The sequence below is a fragment of the Pogoniulus pusillus genome, chromosome Z, assembly GCF_015220805.1.
Source record: "Pogoniulus pusillus isolate bPogPus1 chromosome Z, bPogPus1.pri, whole genome shotgun sequence".
In the NCBI taxonomy this organism is placed as follows: domain Eukaryota; kingdom Metazoa; phylum Chordata; class Aves; order Piciformes; family Lybiidae; genus Pogoniulus; species Pogoniulus pusillus.
Genome location: NC_087309.1, coordinates 90,417,911 through 90,437,422, shown reverse-complemented (window position 1 = coordinate 90,437,422; position 19,512 = coordinate 90,417,911). Strand labels below are relative to the sequence as shown.

The 19,512-nt window shown below is 46.4% G+C and overlaps 1 protein-coding gene and 1 pseudogene across 2 annotated transcripts in view; one reads left to right on the top strand and one right to left on the bottom strand.

Moving 5' to 3' along the window:
* B4GALT1 (beta-1,4-galactosyltransferase 1) overlaps positions 1-19,512 on the bottom strand; it is a 32,835-nt gene that overhangs the window by 2,048 nt on the left and 11,275 nt on the right. Inside the window, exons 2-6 of one of the 2 annotated variants that reach the window (XM_064140761.1) lie at positions 16,471-16,706; positions 9,031-9,218; positions 7,603-7,725; positions 5,799-5,903; positions 3,777-4,554 (exon numbers count right to left, since the gene is read on the bottom strand). In XM_064140761.1, the coding sequence (XP_063996831.1) occupies positions 4,419-4,554; positions 5,799-5,903; positions 7,603-7,725; positions 9,031-9,218; positions 16,471-16,706 (788 nt within the window). In that variant the 3' untranslated portion in view covers positions 3,777-4,418. Of the gene's footprint in view, positions 1-3,776; positions 4,555-5,798; positions 5,904-7,602; positions 7,726-9,030; positions 9,219-16,470; positions 16,707-19,512 lie in introns of those variants that run through there. The other variant, XM_064140762.1, reaches the window with a different exon arrangement.
* LOC135173674 (SNW domain-containing protein 1-like) lies at positions 1,313-3,632 on the top strand (annotated as a pseudogene).

Genomic DNA, 19,512 nt, shown 5'->3' with positions numbered 1-19,512 from the left:
ACAAATATCTTTAGAAAGCTATCAAAAACGTGACGACAGCAATGAGTGAATTCAAGTTTTACACACGATCTTTCACAAGGAAAGGCTTTTTGTTTCAGGAAGTTTCAGACAACATTTAAATAGTGCGGTAACTCTCTTAACAAGTGTCAGCAAACTGTTGAGGCCGTCGTTTCATCAGACAGTTAAACTGATTCGCTTCAGGTGAGGGGGAGAAGGAAAACAAAAAAAGACCACATCCAAACCAGACAAAGCTGCCACCTCCCCCCCTTACCTCGACTTTACCGAAGAATCCAAGGTGATGCGGTGCTGAGGCAATGTAAAAACACTTAGCACATCCAGAATTAGGACTATCTACAGCCAGCTCGTTTCGCGGATGATTGTGCCAAAGCACGCAGACCCTTCTTTCCTCCTCCCCCCGCGTAGTCGAGGTTGGAGAAAAAAGCATGGGAGGGGGTCAGGGCCGGGGGCAGTGGACAAGGACCCTTCTCCACGTCAGGTGCTAGAACACCGGCCCTTTGGGATGCTATAGGCTGAGGTTCCCGCTTCTTTATTTGAAGGGAGAGAGCCGAGAGCTGAAGAAGAGCAGAAAAGCGGCAAAGCTTTCTTCCCAGCGAAGCGCTACCTCCGTCTGGCTTTTTGCATCTCGCGTTTGAACTATAAGCACTTCGAAAAGGCTTTCTGCAACGGGAGACCATAAGAGGAGTTCTCACAGCTACAAATGCTGCTTGGTGAGTACCGAGGGAATATCTCCTAGAGCGAGTACCGAGGGAATATCTCCTAGAGCGTGCCGGGGTAAAGCCTGAATCTTCTTAGCGGGTCACACTTTTGTGGATTTTCATCTTTTCCGAACGTTGCTTCTCAAGTACTGTAACCCTTTCTATATCCTGGGAGGCATTCACCACCAAGGAACGACCTTGTACGATTTTCATAATTTGTATATAGTTCCATGGCGGAGGCTGGGGGCAGTTAGGGTGTCAGGGTTTGAATTAATAGTTTACATTTTCATGAACTCTCTGCCTCACCCCCAAAGCAAGCAGAGTATTCAGTGGTTTAATGTCTTCTGAAAATTTGCTATGAAATTAAAGCTATTGATTTGGAACGGTCTAAGAAAAACTGGAACAAAATGGAACCAATTCAACAGAAATTGGGAGTAGCTTTATCTCTTAAAAGCCTTCCCACTGTATGTAATTATGGTCTTGTGCTGTAATCAATGCTGGGAAGCTTGAGTCAATGTTCCTTTAGCCTGGCTGTACAGCTGGTTTGAACAAGGAGGGAGAACAGTTGTGTTTTGGTTTAAAATAAATATTCATATTTTCTCAATCTTTATTTTTGTTTCTTTACCTTTAGTGAAATAAAGGCCCCCCTCCACTGCAGCCTGGCTCCTGAGAAGACAGGTGGCAAGGTGGTTCTCACCTTTTTGCCAGCTCCAACTCAGCTGTCTCAAGACAAGCTAGAACTAGAAGAAAGAGCAAGATCTATGCAGACTGTTCTAGTTTCATCACAAAGGGAAACTCCCCACTACAGTTACCACAAAGAATGGATACCATGGGTCCTGGAGGGTTTTGGAGATGGGGGTGCTTTCCCAGAAATTCATGTGTCCCAGTATCCATTGGATATGGGCCTAAAGAAAATGTCCAATGCTTTGGCTGTTCAGGTGGATGCAGAAGGAAAAATAAAATGATGCAATTGCTCAACAAGGACAATCAATAGACAAGGTTGTTTACAGCAAATATACAGACCTTGTGCCAAAAAAGGTGATATATGTGGATGATCCTGAACTGCAGAGACCCAATGAGGAAATAGTTAGAGAGGTAACAGAGAAGACAAGAGCAGCTTTGGAGAAAGTCTCCCAAAATGTTGCAGCTGCTGCAGAGTACATTTGGTACACACCATCTTAGCAAGGTGTTGCCTTCAACTCTGGAGTAAAGCAGAGAGTTATTCGGATGGTGGATATGCAGAAGGATCCTATGGATCCTTCCAAGAGTCAAAATTAACAAGAAGATTCCACGGGGACTGCTTTCTCCTTCAGCAACTGTAATGCACTCTCCTAGTAGAAAGATGACTGTGAAAGAGCAGGAAGAGTGGAAGATTCCTCCGTGCATTTCAAACTGGAAAAATGTGAAGGGTTACACCATTCCATTAGATAAGCATCTGGCTGCAGGTGGCAGAGGATTGCCGACTGTTCATATCAATGAAAACTTTGCCAAATTTGCTGAGGCTTTCTCTATAGCTGACAGAAAAAGCTCATGAGGCAGTAGAGATGTGTGCCCAGGTAAAGAGGAACATGGCTCAGAAAGAAAAATAAGAACATGAGGAAAAGCTTTGAGAAATGACTTAGAAAGCCAGGGAGAAAAGAGCAGGTATCAAAACCCAGGTTGAAAAAGAGGATGAAGAAGCCAGAAAAAGAGATTAAATTAGACATGACCGGTGCAAAGAGAGACAGTGTGACAGAAATCTTTCCAGAGCAGCCCCTGAAAAAATGTCAAAGCTGCAGAGAAATGAGAACAGAGATACCAGTGAAGTTACTGCCCTAAGGGTCAGCCATCCAATGAAATCCAATATGACCAGAGGCTATTCAATCAAAGCAAGGGTATGGACAGTGGATTTGCTGGAGGAGAGGATGAAAGCTAAAATGTTTATGCCTGGCCTTGGAGAAGTGGCAAGGGCATGGCTCAAAACAGCTACAGACCAAATGAAAATCTGGACAGGAACATGTATGGTGATGAGCTAGAGCATTAAAAAAAGAGCAACAGGTTTGTTTCAGAGAGTTTTCTAACTCAGATCATAATACAAGAGACGGACCAGTTCAGTTTGAAGATTACCTATTTGCTTTGGACAAGTTTCTGGAAGAAGCTAAGCAACATGGTTGTTCTGAACAGCCATCAGATAGCAGCCATCCTAAAGAACATGACTGTGAGAAAAAAAGAGGAGAAAGGACTAAATGCCTCTACGGCCGAAAACATGTACAGACCAAGTAAAATTCTGGACAGGATCATCTATGGTGATGATCTAGAGGTTCGAATAAGATTGCCAGGTTTGTTCCTGAGAGAGTTTTCTAACTCACTCCATAATACAAGAGGGAGAGGCAGAGACTGACCAGTTCAAATTGAAGAGCATCCATTTGATTTGGATATGCTGGTGGTTTTAAGCAGATGCCCAACTGGTGATACAGGCTCTAAGGGAAAAACAGCAAAGCAGCAGCAGAGAAAGAGCTCGTAGGGGCAGCGGCAGCAGAAGCAGCAGCGGTGGCCACCTGCTCCCCCAAGAGCGGCTTCCCTTAGGCGCTTCTCCAAGCAAGAAAGTTAACCGTTTCAATACCTCATCATCAGGGATCTACAGGCTATATAAAAGACTAAATGTGGTGGTGAGTCTCCCAGGCCTCTTGCCACTTTGTAAATGCATGCCAACGGTCTGATAATCCTGACCTTTTATTTTTATTCCAGTGGGACCCAGAAGAACTGCATTTTTGTCCCACTGAACCAGTAGTGGACACTGACCACATACCATATGGACCAAAGGGTAAATCCCTAGTCCAGATATGGGTGGGCCAACCTGTACTGGTAAAGCTACCACTCATAGGTATGGTGCCCATGATGTTGGCCAAATTAATAAATAATTTATACTTTTGTTAACTCTCTGCTATACCCCCTGCTTTATTTTGCAACAAATGACATCTGTTGTAGCTCCCATCCTACTCACTCTGGAAACTCTGACTCGACTCACTCAAATCCTCCTTTAAGACAAATAAAAAGAAACAATGACCCCTTGAATCCTGATTTGATTGTTCAACACTTGTTCTGTGCACAAATGTTTAGTTTGGTCACTGTTCAGAGAAAGAAAAAAATAGAATTAAATGATATACTCTCCATTGGGGAAAAAAACAGGAACCAACAACAATAAAATCTAATGCAAAGCATAAACTTGTACAACTTTAGCAGCATTTTACAGTCCTTCATAAAGTAAAAACCATGAATTAATTAAAAAGGAATGCTTTTGCCCACCCCATTCTAAAATACCAAGGGCAGTAACTGCTTGAGGCATCACAGTTGTACTCAGTAAAAAAAAAATCTGGGTCCAGTAATAAAGTTGATGTGTCACAAATTGGATCAGATTTAACTTTTTCTGGCAAAGTAAAATTATTTACAACTCTTATGTACAGCTTTTCTGGACTTAGAAAACTGTGGAGAACTGGAAAGTTGTGTAATATCAAGTTTGATATTTAAAAAGACAAAAAACAAAACTAAGGAAGAGTAAAAATAAAAGCACTTGTCCAATTTGGAGATGCTTTGGCATGCTGAAACATGGCTTTTGTTGTTGTAGTTCGTTGAAATTGTTATAAAACTGGCAGATATAAAGCATCTTTGAGGCCAGATGTCCTGGGCAACATAGGTAAGGTCTCTGTTGTTATCTCCATGATGTTAGCTGTTTGGTGAGCCAATATCCACTGTAATCTTTGTGTACAGAGGATACTTGTCAGTCCTTAATACCTTGTAGGACAGTGTGTTTAAGCCATCGGAGTTCATTGTTTCCCTTGTGTGAGCAATTCTGTCGAACCTGCAGAAGGGGAAAGAACCACCCCCACAAAAAAAACCCAAACCAAACAAATACCCCCCCCCCCAAAAAAACCAAACAAACAACAAACCAACAAGGAAGGAAGGAGGTAGGAAAACAAAAAAACCCAAACAAACCCAACAACAACCAACAAAACAAACAACAACAAAAAACACAACAAAGAAAGAAAGGGGAAAAAAACGTTTAAACAACCTAAACTTGGCATGACATTTTTATAACCTCTCAGGTGGCATCTCCTACCTGAGAGTCCAGGTAGGCATTCAGGTGCTGTGCAACCTGCTCTAGGTAAACCTGCTCTGGCAAGTGGGTTGGATTAAATAATCCCCAAAGTTCCCTTCCAGCCCCCACCACTCTGTGGTTCTGTGGCATCTCTGGTGTTTTAAGAACAATCTGAATATCAGGACAGGTCCCATAATCCCCCAGATTTGAGCAGCAGGCAAAGACTACGGTGTCAAACCTGAGCTAGAAAAAAGCAGCCAAGCTTTTACATCACCAGGCCTGGTTTTATGCACCAAAGACAGGGTGGAAACCATTGCCTGGATCTCATTTTGTTGTGTTTACAACCAAAACCTGAGAGCTCTTTATGCCATAGTGATTTTTTTTGAGGCAGCAAAAATGGTGAAGGGTCTTTACATTAAGTCCTATAAGGAGTGGCTGTGAGAACTGGGGTTGTTCAGCCTGGAGAGGAGGAAGGTTAGAGGAGACCTCATTGCTTTCTACAACTACCTGAATGGAGGTCACAGAGAGGAGGGGGTTGGTCTCTCTAGTATTAGGTGACAGAACAAGAAGAAATGTCCTGAAATTGTGCCAGGAGAGGATTAGGTTGGAGACTGGGAACAATTTCTTTATGGAAAAGTAGGCAGACATTGGAACAGGCTGCCCAGGAAGGTGGTGGAGTCACCATCTCTGGAAGTGCTCAAGAAGTGTGGACATGGTAGTTTAGGATATGGTTTAGCAGGCATGGTGGTGTTGGGTTGATGGTTGGAATCAATCTTAGAGGTCTTTTCCAACCAAAACAAATCTGTGATTTTATGGTTCTGTATAAGGTTCCTAACAAGGTAACCAACTGCCAGCTTTTGGGAACAAAGAGGTCAGCAAGGGTAGAGATGGCTGCAGGCTTTTCACAGTGGGGCCCTTGGCACAGCAAGGAGAAACCCAAGTAACCAGAGCACCTAGAGCAGGAGGTGCCCCTTGGATCTGCTGCAGGACATGGGGAGCAGACGCACCTCTCAGGGTTGGGCTCGTTCTTGCGATCCCGGGAATGCCGAATCATCCTGCACTTCCCGATGACAGCGTCTGGACGGGATATCCCCATGCCTTTAAACACCAGCCTGAGAAGAGCAAGTACAGCAAACACTTATTACAGGTGACAGATGGACATTTTCCTGCACCTTCCTCAAATGATCATTGGTTTTGGGAGGGTAGTGATAGGACTGCAGGGAATGGATCCAAGCTAGAGGAGGGTATATTTAGATTAGATGTTAAGAAGAAATTCTTCACCATGAGGGTGGTGAGACACTGGAACAAGTTGCCCAGGGAGGTGGAAGCCCTATCCCTGCATCTTTTTAAGGCCAGGCTGGATGTGCCTCTGGGCAACCTGATCTATTGGGAAGTGTCCCTGCCCATGGCAAGGTGGGTGGAACTAGATGATCCTTGAGGTCTCTTCCAACTCTGGTAATTCTGTGATCCCAAATGTGTTTGCAGGCTTGTCAACACCAAAATGTGGGAAAAGCAGTCCTTTCCCAAGCAGATGTATCAGTATGAGGAAGGAAGAAAAGACAGCAACCTGGTAACTGCAGGGATCTTCTAATTCACTGTACCCTCACCAGCACCACCAGTTCCTCCAACACCCACATTAGCCTTGATCCAAGCTGCAGACTGGAATTTGAATGGGAGGCATCTACCTTTTAACTCTTCTGGAGAGGAGCCAGAAGAGCATTCATTTTGAGAGAATGTGAAAGCTGTAGTGCTGGTAAAACTGAAGGGAATGACAGTGAAGAAGTAAATGGGCCATGGTCAGAGCCACAACAGTCCCAGCTGGGAACCACCGGTCAAGGAGCAGTCTCTCTTTGCAAGTTCTCTGTAAGGCACCGTGCAGCTGGAAAAACATCTGTTTTCCTCCTGATTGTGTCTCTGCTTTCATTCTTATTGAGCATCTTCTGCTCCTCAAAGCCTGAGGTCCCCCAAAATAGTGGTGTCTGAATGCTCTGCTCCACAGGAGGGTTGCCCCCTGTTTGGTTTATTGAACAGAAGTGCTGATCCTCAGGAATGTAATCAGGAATACCCTTCCTGGAGCACAGAAGAGCCTTGAAAGCCCATCGAAAGGACAACAAAAAGTGTTTTTTTCCACTGAGAAATATGGAGAGGATTTCCCAAATGTGACCTTTCCTCAATGATTTCTGATAGCAACTACCCAGAGGATGCAGTGTAGCATGAACCTGCATCCACCCTCTGCCTTGGTCTTCACTACCAGATTGCAAAGTCAGGTAGGTCTCCTGCTGCACTGGATTAGGTGGGTCAAGGTCTCCTCCACTCTGACAGATCATTATTTATAGCCACTGACAAACAAAGTTCCCCAGGGAACAAAGGTCGCTACTACTAGGTTGCAGAAGCAGGCAAGCCTCCTGCTGCACTAGGCTAGGTGGGTCAAGGTCTTCTCCATGCTGCCATGCACCCCAAATCCCCTTTCTTTGCATGGAAGACAAAGAAAAGTGTGCTCCAACCTGTGCATCCATGTAGATGCTTGTAAGGCTGCACAGTGAACAAGTGATGTGCAGTTGGGGGCAGGGGTTGGATTTTTCCAGCCAGACCTACTCCTCAGCACACCTTGGAGGAAGCAAAATAGGAGGCCAGCACCCATCAAATCACCCATATATCACCTCTGCCTCCTAGCCAGGGGGGAGGCTGCCATAGTCAGGGTGAAAAGACATCCTGTGCCTCCCCAAACACCCAGGTGAGAGCAGCAGACCTGTGCTCATTCCCACCCTAGAGGCACGCCAGGTGCCAAAGAGGGGGGGTGTCTTTATTTACCTGTTATAAATGTCGTCGTCTTCGCCACCCCAGCCCCAGTAGTTATTTGGGAACCCATTGATCTTTGTGAACTGCTCTTTGCTCAAGGCAGACACACCTCCAAAATACTGATTGTAAGGTAGCCTGGGAAACAAGGAGAAGAAAGGCATCAGAGAAAGCCAAGGAACAGCCTGCCCACACAAAAGAGGCTTGGCACTGGCCTTCACCCCAGCCCATTGCAAACCAGCACCTGCCACAAGTCACCTGCCTGTGTTCTGGTGTCCAGGACTTGGCTGAGGCAGAGGGAACTTCCAGGCTCAGTCCTAGGTACTGCTAGGGGGGGTTTTGCAAGTGGCAACAGCTGCAGCCTTTCACCAAAAAGTGCACTGTCCTCAAAGGACAGTGAGATGCACATCATGTCGCCAAAGGGCAAATGGGCAACATGCATGCCCCAGAAGCAGCAAGAGCTCAGTGCTCCAAACCCAAAACTTATCTTGAGCATGACCCTGCATGCTCAAGAGCAAACCGTCTCAGAACAGTGGCCTGGAGACAGATGAAATTCAGACAAACAGCATGAGAAGACCAATGCAGGCATCACCAGGACCTACCACACACCTCATCTCTGCTTCAACAAGCAGAAGAAAAACCTGGAGGCTGCATTTCTGCTCTAAGCTTCACCTAGCTGCAAGAAAAAACTGCAGCTGATATGGTGCTGGTGACAGTCCTGCTCCACGCAGGGCTTGGATTTGGAGTGGAGACATGCAGGGCTGCCACCACCAACACCACTGCTGTGTCTTTGGTACTATTGGCCACCATGGAGGCACAACTGTTATTCACTTTTTAGATGCATTTTTAAACTGCCACTTGAGGATTTGGGGTAGGGGGAAAAAAAAAAAAAAGAAAAAGAAATAGCCAGACAAATTTCTGCTTGCAGCATGCTGAACCCAAACACATGCCAAGAGGCTTCCCTTTTTGTGTTGCTCTCAGACACCAGGGTAAGTCCCTCACATGGCCCAAACCCAAGCAGCCCAAAATATTACATTTAGCTCTTAAAATAGTGTCTGATGCAGTCTTTTTAAAGCTGCCCATAATTCTCATTGCGTGAGAGTGTCTCACTTTTCAAACTGTGTGGAAACTCTATCTGTCTTCCAGCTTCCAGCCTGAAACACAAGAAGGGCCAGCTGGGCATCAGTGGAACCATGGGCTCTCAGCTTTTCCCTCAACCCTATCTTTCACTTTCCAGAAGCTGTGTATTTGAATACAGTGCTCAGTTGAGCTTCTCCCCCTTCCTCTCTTCCAGCCCACCCCACCGTCTGCAGGGGCACACATACCAAGACAGGATTTTTCCAGGGACATTTTCCTATGCTTTCAATGCATGGGCAGGGATGTGTAGCCCTGTGCCTAGGCTAACAACAGTTTTAGACTCAAAACCTTTAAAAGATGTCTCACCGAAATCCAAATTTATCCATGGATACAGAGAGGTGACGTGGCTGACTGTAACATTTGTAGGTGTTCCTGTCATCCATGGGGATGAGGTCTACGTCACTGAACACAAAGCAGTCATAGTCATACTCTTTCAAGGCTTCTGTGAATCCTATATTCAGCAGCTTAGCTCTGTTAAATTCCTCTTCTCCATCCTAATTTCAAAACAAATAAAACAGTTAAGAGACTCAGATTTAACTGTTGACATCTACAGCTTCTTACCTGTCACTGGGCTTGAGCCCAAGCACTCCATCTCTGCAGCACTCATGGGATTGTCCCCCTGGAATGCTGCTTATGGGACAACCACCGTGTGTCCCCCCTGGAATGTTACCTATGGGATGTCCACAGTATGTTCCCTCTGGAATGCTGCCCGTGGGATGAAGGCACCCAAGCAAACCATGGGGGCAGTCAAAATGGCTGAGGAAAGGCTGAACCTGGCTCAGCTCTCCTCTCCTGTTAGAAGGCTTCAAGAGGGCAGGTTTGATGCTGAATGGTCCCCTCCATCCCAACCCCGTGCACAGGCATTTCAGGAATGATTTTTTGTGGCACAATTGATGGACCACCAGAGCAAACAGATGGGTCTCTCCAGAGCAGTAGAGGAAAGTAAAGAGAGATGAGCTCCTCTGGAAGAAGGGGCCCATTCTATGGACAGCACTTTAGCTCACAAGTCACAACAAGTACCACAAACAAAAACCTTTCTGTGGCCAAGATTTTGATACACTCTTCCTAAGCTCTGCCACCACACAGGTGTGGGACCATGGCACAGCCTCTGCTCAGCAACACGTGTGAGCACGTGCCAGACCTGATTTGCAAAGCACAAGGTGATACCAGGAGCTAAGTTCTGACAGTTTTCCACTGGCTGCTGCTTCTGTGCCAAGCCCTAGGCAGTCATGCATGTACAGGAGCAGGACACTCCCCATGCCCTGGAAAGGGTGCTGCTGGTTTGGGACTTGGCTGCAACGCACAGCCTTGTCTAGTGGAAGGCAGGTAGTGTAAGCTGTGTCCTGCAAGGGCTTCAGCTCGTGCACCAAATGCCAGCCTCTGCTGTACTGCACAACCTCATCTCTGCTGCTCTTCTGCCAGCCAGAGAACAGTATGATCCCAGGGATCTCACTGCGGAAACAAAGCCAGGAGGGCTGTCACCGTGACAGGAAAGAGCTGATACCACAGTAAGACATGTTTATCCCAAGGCAGGCATAGTTACTGAAGGGACCTATAGGAACAAAGTGACTTGCAGAGAGTGGCACAGGAAAACCATAGATCACATTGGAATGGAAGAGACACTTGAAAGTCATTTAGACCAATTTCCCTGCAGTATGCACGGACATCTTTAACCAGATTTCTGCTCTCCTCCACGAGCAATGAGGCACTTGAGAAGAATCAGTTTGGCCTCTCTCAAGCAGAAATGTTTCAAAAGTATACATGGCTAGGAGTACAAGTATGGGCTTGCAAATCTCTTGCTTGCAAAATTCGGCAGGATCATACCCACAAACTTGAGACTACCAGTGGTTTGAGCAGGGATTTCCAATCCAGAACCCAGATTTGCAGCAGCAGCTTCAAATCCAAATCCTGTGCAGCAGGGGCAAGGCATGGGGGAAGGTATTCAGGGGGAATTGCTGAAGTAGGATGAAGGGTTTTTTTCCAGTCTAGAAACCAAGGCTGCCAAATTCTTTATCTTCTATCACACCCCACATTTTCCTCCTCATGTCCAGCTGAATGACTCTCCCACTACTGAAGCCATTGCTGCTGTACCTGCACCCAGCATGGGACACAAATCAAGGACAGCTAAAATACTGTGCCTAAGGAGCAGCAACTTACAACACCTCCTTCCAGACTGATTAATAAATAATCAGTTTGGAAACTGCTTAATCCAAACTGGTTAATGGATCTGAGGTTAGCAGAGCCACAGGAGGCTCTTGAAACAGCCACAAGTATCTTCCAAAAGAACGGTTTAACATGCAAGTGTCAAATCAAGGTTTTCAAAAACATTCATCACCTGCCTCAGGCATAAATGACTTCACAAGGAGGAATGAGCTTTTGTGGAGGAAGATCTGAGCAAATTCTCAGCATCCTCACCCAAAACAAAAGGGTTCACCCAATAACTCAGATGGTGGGAAGATGATTACCATACCGCATATGTAACAGCAGTGAAGATTCAAGAGTAGAAAAGGACAACAAGTCCAAAGAAGAAGACAGAGACAGGCAGCAGCTGAGGCTATAGGGTCAGATGGTTTTCTTCTCATGGTAAAGGGGGACTGCCCAGCCCCATATGCCATGCACTTCGCAGTTCCCATGGCACCAAGCCCAGGTCTGGCTCCATAATCTTAAGAATGGCTTTTCCCAGTGCTGGTGCAAAACTTCACACCTCAAAGCATCTGCTGGTTCCAGTCTAGGAGATAGTCTTCACACCCTTTGGTGACTCTTTTCATAATGAAATTTGAAGGTAAAGGACACTTTACACAGATTCTGCTACCAGCAGTGCTGCAGCTGTAATTAAACAATGTCTTCAGGTAGCCTCTCACTCCTCTGGGTGACACCTGGGGATTAGCAGTGCTATGAGGAGCTGTGTTTTTAACCCTCTCCCCAAAATATGCCAAAGCACAGCCCCCAAAATATGCCAAAGCACAGCACAGTGTCTCAACCAAAAACATCAGGATCCACCCCACTGCTTCACCTATAAGACCTCAGCAGAGCCCTATGCATGGAGACTGAGCAGGCACATGGCAAATGGTCCCCATCCCAAGAGCCACACAGCTTCACTCTTCAAAGTCTTGGGTGAAAAAAACCCTACACATCATAACCAAAAAAGAAAAGTAAACACTTATCTCCAAGCCCTTTTTTTGCAGCTGTAGTGGTATTTTTGCAGGTAGCTCATGCAGTAAAACCTTGCAATACTGTTATCAGCAGCAGCTCCTGCAGTGGCAGGAGGTTGGTTTTCTGTCCCAGATGGTATAAAGAGCTTTGCAACATGCAATAGAGAGAAAAAAAAATATATTGAGAAAAGGTTTTGCTTTTCTTGCAGAAGGCTCTGTTCCATTACCTAAGGCAGCATTGAAGTGCTTTACAGCCTCTGAGATCTGTATCTCCCAGAACTCAGAAGTGTGCTGCAGGCTTCCATCTTTGATTGCTTCCCAGCTTTTTGAAAGGAAGCAGCAAAAGGCAAAGCTGGGACATCTTTCTGTGCTGCTGCTCCTTTAAGGTCGGCACAGGACACACACTACCACAGGCAACTCAAGAGAGAACAGATAAATCAGAAATTAAGAAACCTCCAGCCCTCATCTTTGCCTGGCAGCTCCTCATCCCTTGGAGGCTCCCTGTTATTTGCCACAAGGAAATGGCTCTGTTTGGACTTGCCTGTGTAAAGAGGAATCATCCTGAAGAGCAAGGCAGTGCACAGGCTACTGCTTTTTTTACTGACGTGGGTGTAGCCTCCATGCTTATTTCCTAGGCTTTCAACCAGAAAAGTTGTAGTCCTTTTTTTTTCTTCTGACAATTTTCCCCCTGTGTTCTCTTATCATGAAACTCAATCCATGTCTAAGTTCAGTGATGGTATCCAGCACCTGCTTCTGGATCCTGATTTTACTCTGTATGTCTCTCTTAGCATGCCCAAATCCATTCCCTGGCCAACAAGAGACTGGCTAAAGAGGGACAACCTGCTGCCCCAGTCCTGCAGGGTCTGGAACTAACTTCTCCTTGCACCTAGACGTGATCAACCCTGAGCAAAAGAACATCCAAGCTTTTTTATTTCCTACCCCATAGCTTTGCTCAGACAGACCTATGAAAGTATCCAGGCAGATAAAGTCAGGGGTTTAGGAAGTGTCTCTCAAGCTAAAGGGCTTGCAGACCAACAAGAAGCCACCTGTCTTGGTTTTCACCTTCCTTCCACTTCCATGTAGGAGGCAGCTCTCTGACTCCTCCTATGGACAACACAGCAGCACAGTGGACCTGTGGCTGATAGATCCTAAACTTGCCAGGTTTCAGGCAGGTAATGGTGATGATATGTGTTTCTGTCTGGCTAGGAGAGCCATCACCTCCAATGAGAGTTTGCTAGCTAAGTCAGGGATCTACCAACACAGCTGCAACCACACATACAAGGTCCCTGTAAAAGTAGGACTAGATTTCCAAGGCCACAGACAGACACCAGGAGACAACTCTGCAGTCTCTTTTTCAGAGTGTGTTATGAACCTCAGCACCATTACGTGGAGCAGCAGGACAGAGCTACCACAGAGCAAACTTGCTCTCCCATGAATGTGAAGTTAAGCAGGAGCCAAGCACCATCTTCTCCTTCACCTACCGGACTCCTGATACGCTCTGCAAAATGACATGTCTGATGTCCCAATCACCCTGCACTTACACATACACATGTTGGAAAACTGCTACTGAGGAACTGCAGGTGATGCCAGAAGCTGGTGGAAAACATGTGGACAACTTCACCCTTCTCAGGGAACAGGCTAAGTCTCCTCCATCCCAAACTTCAGCCTGGCTGCATGGGCGTCTGCTCAGGCTGAACCACAGTGAGGAGACGGACTGGACTAGAAGACCTCCAAAGGTTCCTTCCAGCCCCTACCATTTGTGAGGAAACTCATTTCTAGACCTAACCACCCACGTGGCAATGGCTGAAGGCACCAGAGAGCATGTAGGCAACAGCAGGAGCAAAAGCAGAACTGAAGAAGACACACAAAGTCTCTGCTACCTTCTCCTTTCCTGAGTCAGGTTTGCACAGCATCAAACAGGTGTTACAAAAAAAAAGTGCTACAGGTGCCCAGCTGCATGTACTCATTTCAGATTCATCTGAAAGACCCAAGTGCTACTCCAAGCACCAGGTTTCAATTTTGCAGGGAATGGAGTTGTGGAGGAAAGTGAAGCATAATAGATAGTTTCCACTGGCTCCTGTTGTTAGGCATTGGGCATTTTACAAACATCATGCCTCTTCTGCCAAATCCTGCTCAGAGGCATTCAGGCACACAAGGGCAGTGTGGTGGAGACACAAACGGATTCGTGAAGGAAACACATTGTGCTGAAAGGAAGAAGTTTGACATTACCAGTGCAGCAGTAGCAGGGCTCAGAGCTCCTCTTTCTTTCTATTGAGATGCAGAGCACAGAAGAGCAGGTAGGCAGCGTGTAAGAACCAGATCACAAGTAATTCTCCTTGCTCCATTGATTGATATAGACAGGATTAACAAGTAAAGGTAACATTTCCCCACTAGAAGGAAAAAAAAAAAAGGGGGGGGGAGGGAAAGAGGGCAGATGCAAAGGGAAGGACAGACAAGAAAAAGAGAAAAGCAAATGTCAAGACAGCAGAGAAATAAGACCATTTTCCTACTGTACTTCTGGCAGAACTAATACATTTTCCTGCAACTCTCTCTCTTCCATGTTCCCACTCACCCTCGAGGGATGCATCCAGTGGATTCTACTACCACTGACCACTCTGCCTCTTCCAGACACAGCTTGTTAGAGGAATGCAGAAGGAGCATGTTTATTGCACAAATCAAGCTGCCTTACTTGCTAACTACATTTGACTGCTGAATGTACCTTGTGTGCTGTATGTCACTTCTGCTCCAACATTGCTCAAGTGATGTACTCAAGGAAACTCCCAACATCTTCTTTGGGACTTTTTGTGAGGGTAAACTTCAGAGCACACAGACAGCCCTAGCACTGAAGGACAGGACGAGAGAAGAGAGGGAGCCAGCCAATGCAGGGCAATGCCAGCCAGCATGCATCATTGTAGCAGCAGCGCGGGAACTCCAACTAGGCTTTGAACATTGCCCTGACTTTCTGGGCAACAGCACAACCCCACATCATCAAGCCCTTCACTCTCTTTACCCCTGAATGCCACTGATGTGGAAATAGCAGCCCCAGCTTTGCCATGGAGACAGTTGTTCACCCACAAGTGATGCCTCTGGGTGGGCAGCTCTCCATGGTCCTTTGTAGAGCCACGTCTGGCCAAATACACAGCAGCCCCTGCTTCAGGGCCATTGCTGGAAGCCACATCACATCCTCACTTCAGAGCCATGCTCAGAAAATGGAGGCATGCTGCCCTGCCACTTTCACCCCACTGCACCCCATGGTGCAACCCCATGAATCAAGCAAACACCTGGCACCAAGACAAAGGCTGCAACTGCAAGGAAAAGCAGCCTGAAGGACAAAGGGCTGAGGCTTGGCCCTACATTGCTGGACCATAGCAGCAGCAGCTGCTCTTTGTATTACACAAGAAGGGTGTCCTCACATGGCTTAATTTTAGGGCACAGTTTGCCAGTCCACACACTGCAGAATCAGCTTTGTGTCTTCAAGATGCAAACACTGGAGTATCTGGCTTGATGTCTTTAAGAGTTACCACTAACTCCCCACAAACTTTTGCCCAGATCTCCAGACACTCTGGAAATGAGCGAAATAAGAGAAATCATAGTAAAAGAGCACCATTTTTTCTTTCTAGAAATAGTTCTCCCGTTACTTTCAGTTCTGTGAGGGAATTTATTGCTTGGGTGACCATTTTTAAATATTCATGGTGTTTAACATGCCAAAATGCATCACCTGACCTGCATGTTTAAAGAGCAACACCTAAAGAAGCATGCTGTTTCACCTCATGTTTTCAGAGATGAGAAAACAGGATATAAACACATATCTGAGACAGAAACTCCACGGCAGGGTTGTCCAAACAGGGTAGGTGGTCTCTGCTGGGGTCTCAGACTTGCATCCACCCTTTCATGCTGCAGCCCATGTAAATGTCTGCACAGTTGAAATGTTCCAAAGAGTGAACAATGGACACTTATTTAACCACCATTACAACTTGTTTGGAGCAAAATAAGACCTTTTTAAAATTTTTAGAGGCAGGTATTACGAGAAAAATTCCCACAACAGCCCCCTGTCACTCCTTGTTTCTCTTCTGTTCACCTGAAGACAGCCACCCGCCTGCTCCACTGCCACAGCTTTGCCTTCTCCATCCTGACATTTGGTGCACCACCACTAACATGAACAGAAGTGGCTTGAGAAAGTCAACAAAACCTCACAGCTTTGGTGCACTCAATGCCAGGTTTGGCACTAATGCTACTACATTACCTGAGGGTGCTGCAACTCCTGCAGCAGCTGGGAAAAAGGAACATTTGGGAAGAGATGTTAGATTGGGCTGTGCTATTAGGGATTTTTTTTTACCCTCCTTACAAAGTTTCTTTAACCAGAAGTTCTTGTGCCTGACTTGAAGAGATAACCTAAGGTTTTCTATCAAAATCACTCATGTTAATTTTCCTTTTTTTTTTTTTAATGGTATCACAGCCTTTTTGGTCTTTTTTTCCCTAAAAACAACCTTCCTGCCTGCCAGCCCACTGCTGTTCGGGGTAAAGTAACCACTCTTCTGTCTTGGTGAGGATAGGCACTATCACAAGAGCAGTCTAAAGCCCTTTAGCAACTTACCTGGTTGATAACATAGACTCCATAATCTAGCTGCTGCCTTTGGAGTATGGGATGCAGGTAATAGAGCCAGTATTTCAGGTGCTCCTCTCGGTTCCTGAATGGTATGATGATTGCTACTTTCTGAAGTGCCACACAGTCCTTTGGAGCAAAACGACCTCCAGCTTTGACCTTTGGGTTTAATCTTGCCACTTCTTCTAGGTTCACTGGCTGGGAAAACTCCACACGTAGTGCACCAACTGCAAGAGAGGCAGGCATAAATCAAATTAGCACACACAGTTTCCTTCCCTCAGTGGAACTTTGGGTTTTGTTGTTTTTTTGTAAAACAGAGGTTTGGATGCCAACAAAATCCCAGCAGTGCATGCAGATGTTGAAGCTTTCACTGGCCATACCCTAAACAACCACACAACACCATTCATAGTTCTGTTGGTGAGGGGCCAGAGGAGGGGCACAAAGATCATCACAGTGCTCCTCTCCTATGAGAATAGGCTGACAGAATCAGGGTTGTTCAGCCTGGAGGAGAGAAGGCTCTGGGGAAATCTAAGAGTGGCTTTCCATCACCTGAAGGGGGACTACATGAGAGCTGGGGAGGCACTTTATACCAGAGCCTGTAATGATGGGACAAAAGGCAATGGTTTTAAATTAGAGAATAGTAGATTTAAATTGATTGTTAGGGACAAATTCTTTACTGTGAGGGCAGTGAGACATCAGAACAGGTTGCCCAGAGAAGTTGCGGACACCTCATCCCTGGAAGTGTCTTTAAGACCAGCCTGGATGGGGCTTTGAGCAACCTGATCTAGTGGGACATGTCCTTGCCCATCTCAGGGGAGTTGGAACTAGATGACCTTTAAGGTCCCTTCCATCTCAAACCATTTCATGATTCTGTGATTCTGTGATTCAAGACAAACTCACAAATGCTGCAGTTGCTTGTATCAGACCCCACTCAAGTTGCTGATGCCAAAAGAGTCTTGAAAATCCTCCTATCTGTGTGGCAAACCAACAGCTGTGCTCCCAATGGCACATGTGCCACAAAACCAGCCTAGAGAAGAGCAATGCCTTCTGCATTCTCACCCACCTCATGCAGTATGCTTCAAAATTAGTCCTGCTTTCCTACCAACGTAATTACTTATGCCAGGGTCAGCCACATGCAAAGTGAATAAACCCCCCTTCTGGTTTGGTCTTGTTTTTCGGTTGATTTTTTTTCCCTTATAGATACTTTCAGTGTTCTGTAGGCATGCCCATGATTTATTTGAAGTCCTGTATTAGAAATGCTAAAAAAAGCCATATCCAGATTTGCATGCAAGTTGGCAATTCCTGTGCACAGTTTCGGCAGTGGTAAGTTTTGAAACCACCACAGTAACCTGCACCAAAATGGGTACATCAAACTGAGGAGCCCCCCTGACACCACAGAGAGGATGGCAGCCTCTGGGCTGCTCAAAGGCAAGCTATGGGGAGCGGGCAGTGACAGCACCAGGCATTGATGGATCTGGTGATGAGAGCCTACTTTGCCAGACTTTGGTTCATGTGTCTGCATGAGTATTTTTTGCTTGCCAGGGTGTCTTTGCTCTGCCAAGTAAGGTCAGAAGTAGGTACTCCCGTACAGACTTACATGAGTCTGCAGCTAAACATGCCATCACTGACCACAGCCGTTTTGCGGCTATCCTCTCTGAAGTATTTTTTCCCAGCTGCTCCAGCCCCAATGAACAGAATTTGCTGCAAAAGCCTAACAAGCATGGTAGCTGCCTGCAGGACCCATCCAACCGCCATGTCCTGCCTCCAGCCACTCAGGTGGGCTTTGCATGCACATGTAGCTCCCATGAAAACCTCAGCAGCAGGTGGGGATGCTGAGGCTCCTGCCCAAAAAGCAGCAAGTCTTCACCATAAGTGGTGGCTGGGAACTGCTCCTCAAAGATTTGGTTGCTGTACCCTCTTGGTCTCCTCCATTTGGGTGTGATGACATGTACATGCCTGCAGGCACACACACTCTGAAGGTGTTGGAGCCTGGAGAGTTTGCAGAGTCTCCTTTTCCAGAGACCTTCAAAACTCAGCCAGACTTGTTCCTGTGAGATCTAACCTAGGTGAACCTGCTTTACTAGAAGATTGGACTAGATGATCTCCAGAGCCCTTTCCATCTCAATACTCTCTCCTCTTTGCACGTGCTTAAGAAATCCCCAGTTCCCTCCAGGAACACACATGGAGTGTATACTTCTGGATACATGAGTGGTGACTACACTGCATCTATGGACCCACTTGAGAAGGGGCACAAGGGGTTTTGGAACTGTAGAATACAGTGAATATCACAATCTACCTTGTGCATAGCTCAGCAAAGCAGAAATAAACTCCAGGTACACTGCACATTCCCTGCTTGTTTATCTAGAGGAAGTTCTTTCAGCTTGGCTTTGCTGTTCCACAAACCTGTGTTCACTGGGGCTGGAGATGACAAGAAGACTTGCCAAACAGGCAGAGGTGATCAGAGTTCCTGTGGGGACAGTGAGGAAATTTTGATGCCTGTTCTGCTGCCTGTACCATGGAGGAAAGACCTTGCAAAAAGCAGTATCATGAGTGAGATGCAACAGAATCTCCACACCTCTGTATTTTGCAGAATACATGGACAAGTCTGCAGGTTTCCCTCACACAGAAGGAGAAGACAGAGGTTTCTCAGACTGCAGACACTGGGACCAGTCTGCCCTGGCTCTCAGCACTCCCACAGCTCCCAGCTGCACCTATGTTGTACCTGCCCAGCTCCACACCATCTTTGCCCCATGGCACAAGCTAGGTCCTGCAACTCCATGCCCAGAACCAGAGCTTCTCCAGTCAGAGGGCAGCTTGCAGGGAGAGCTTGAAGGGCGATCTGCAGCAGAAGGAATACACAAGAATGGGAGGAACTGGGAAAGGAAGGAATAAGCAGTGGCACGATTTGGGCTAGAGAAGGACTGGGGACCACCCCCATGCCAGTGAGAAAGGCAGCGGGTAGCACCAGGCCAGAGATGCCAGCAGGAGTGAGAGAGAAAACCTCATTTCCTCCCAGTTTCAAGACATCTTTGC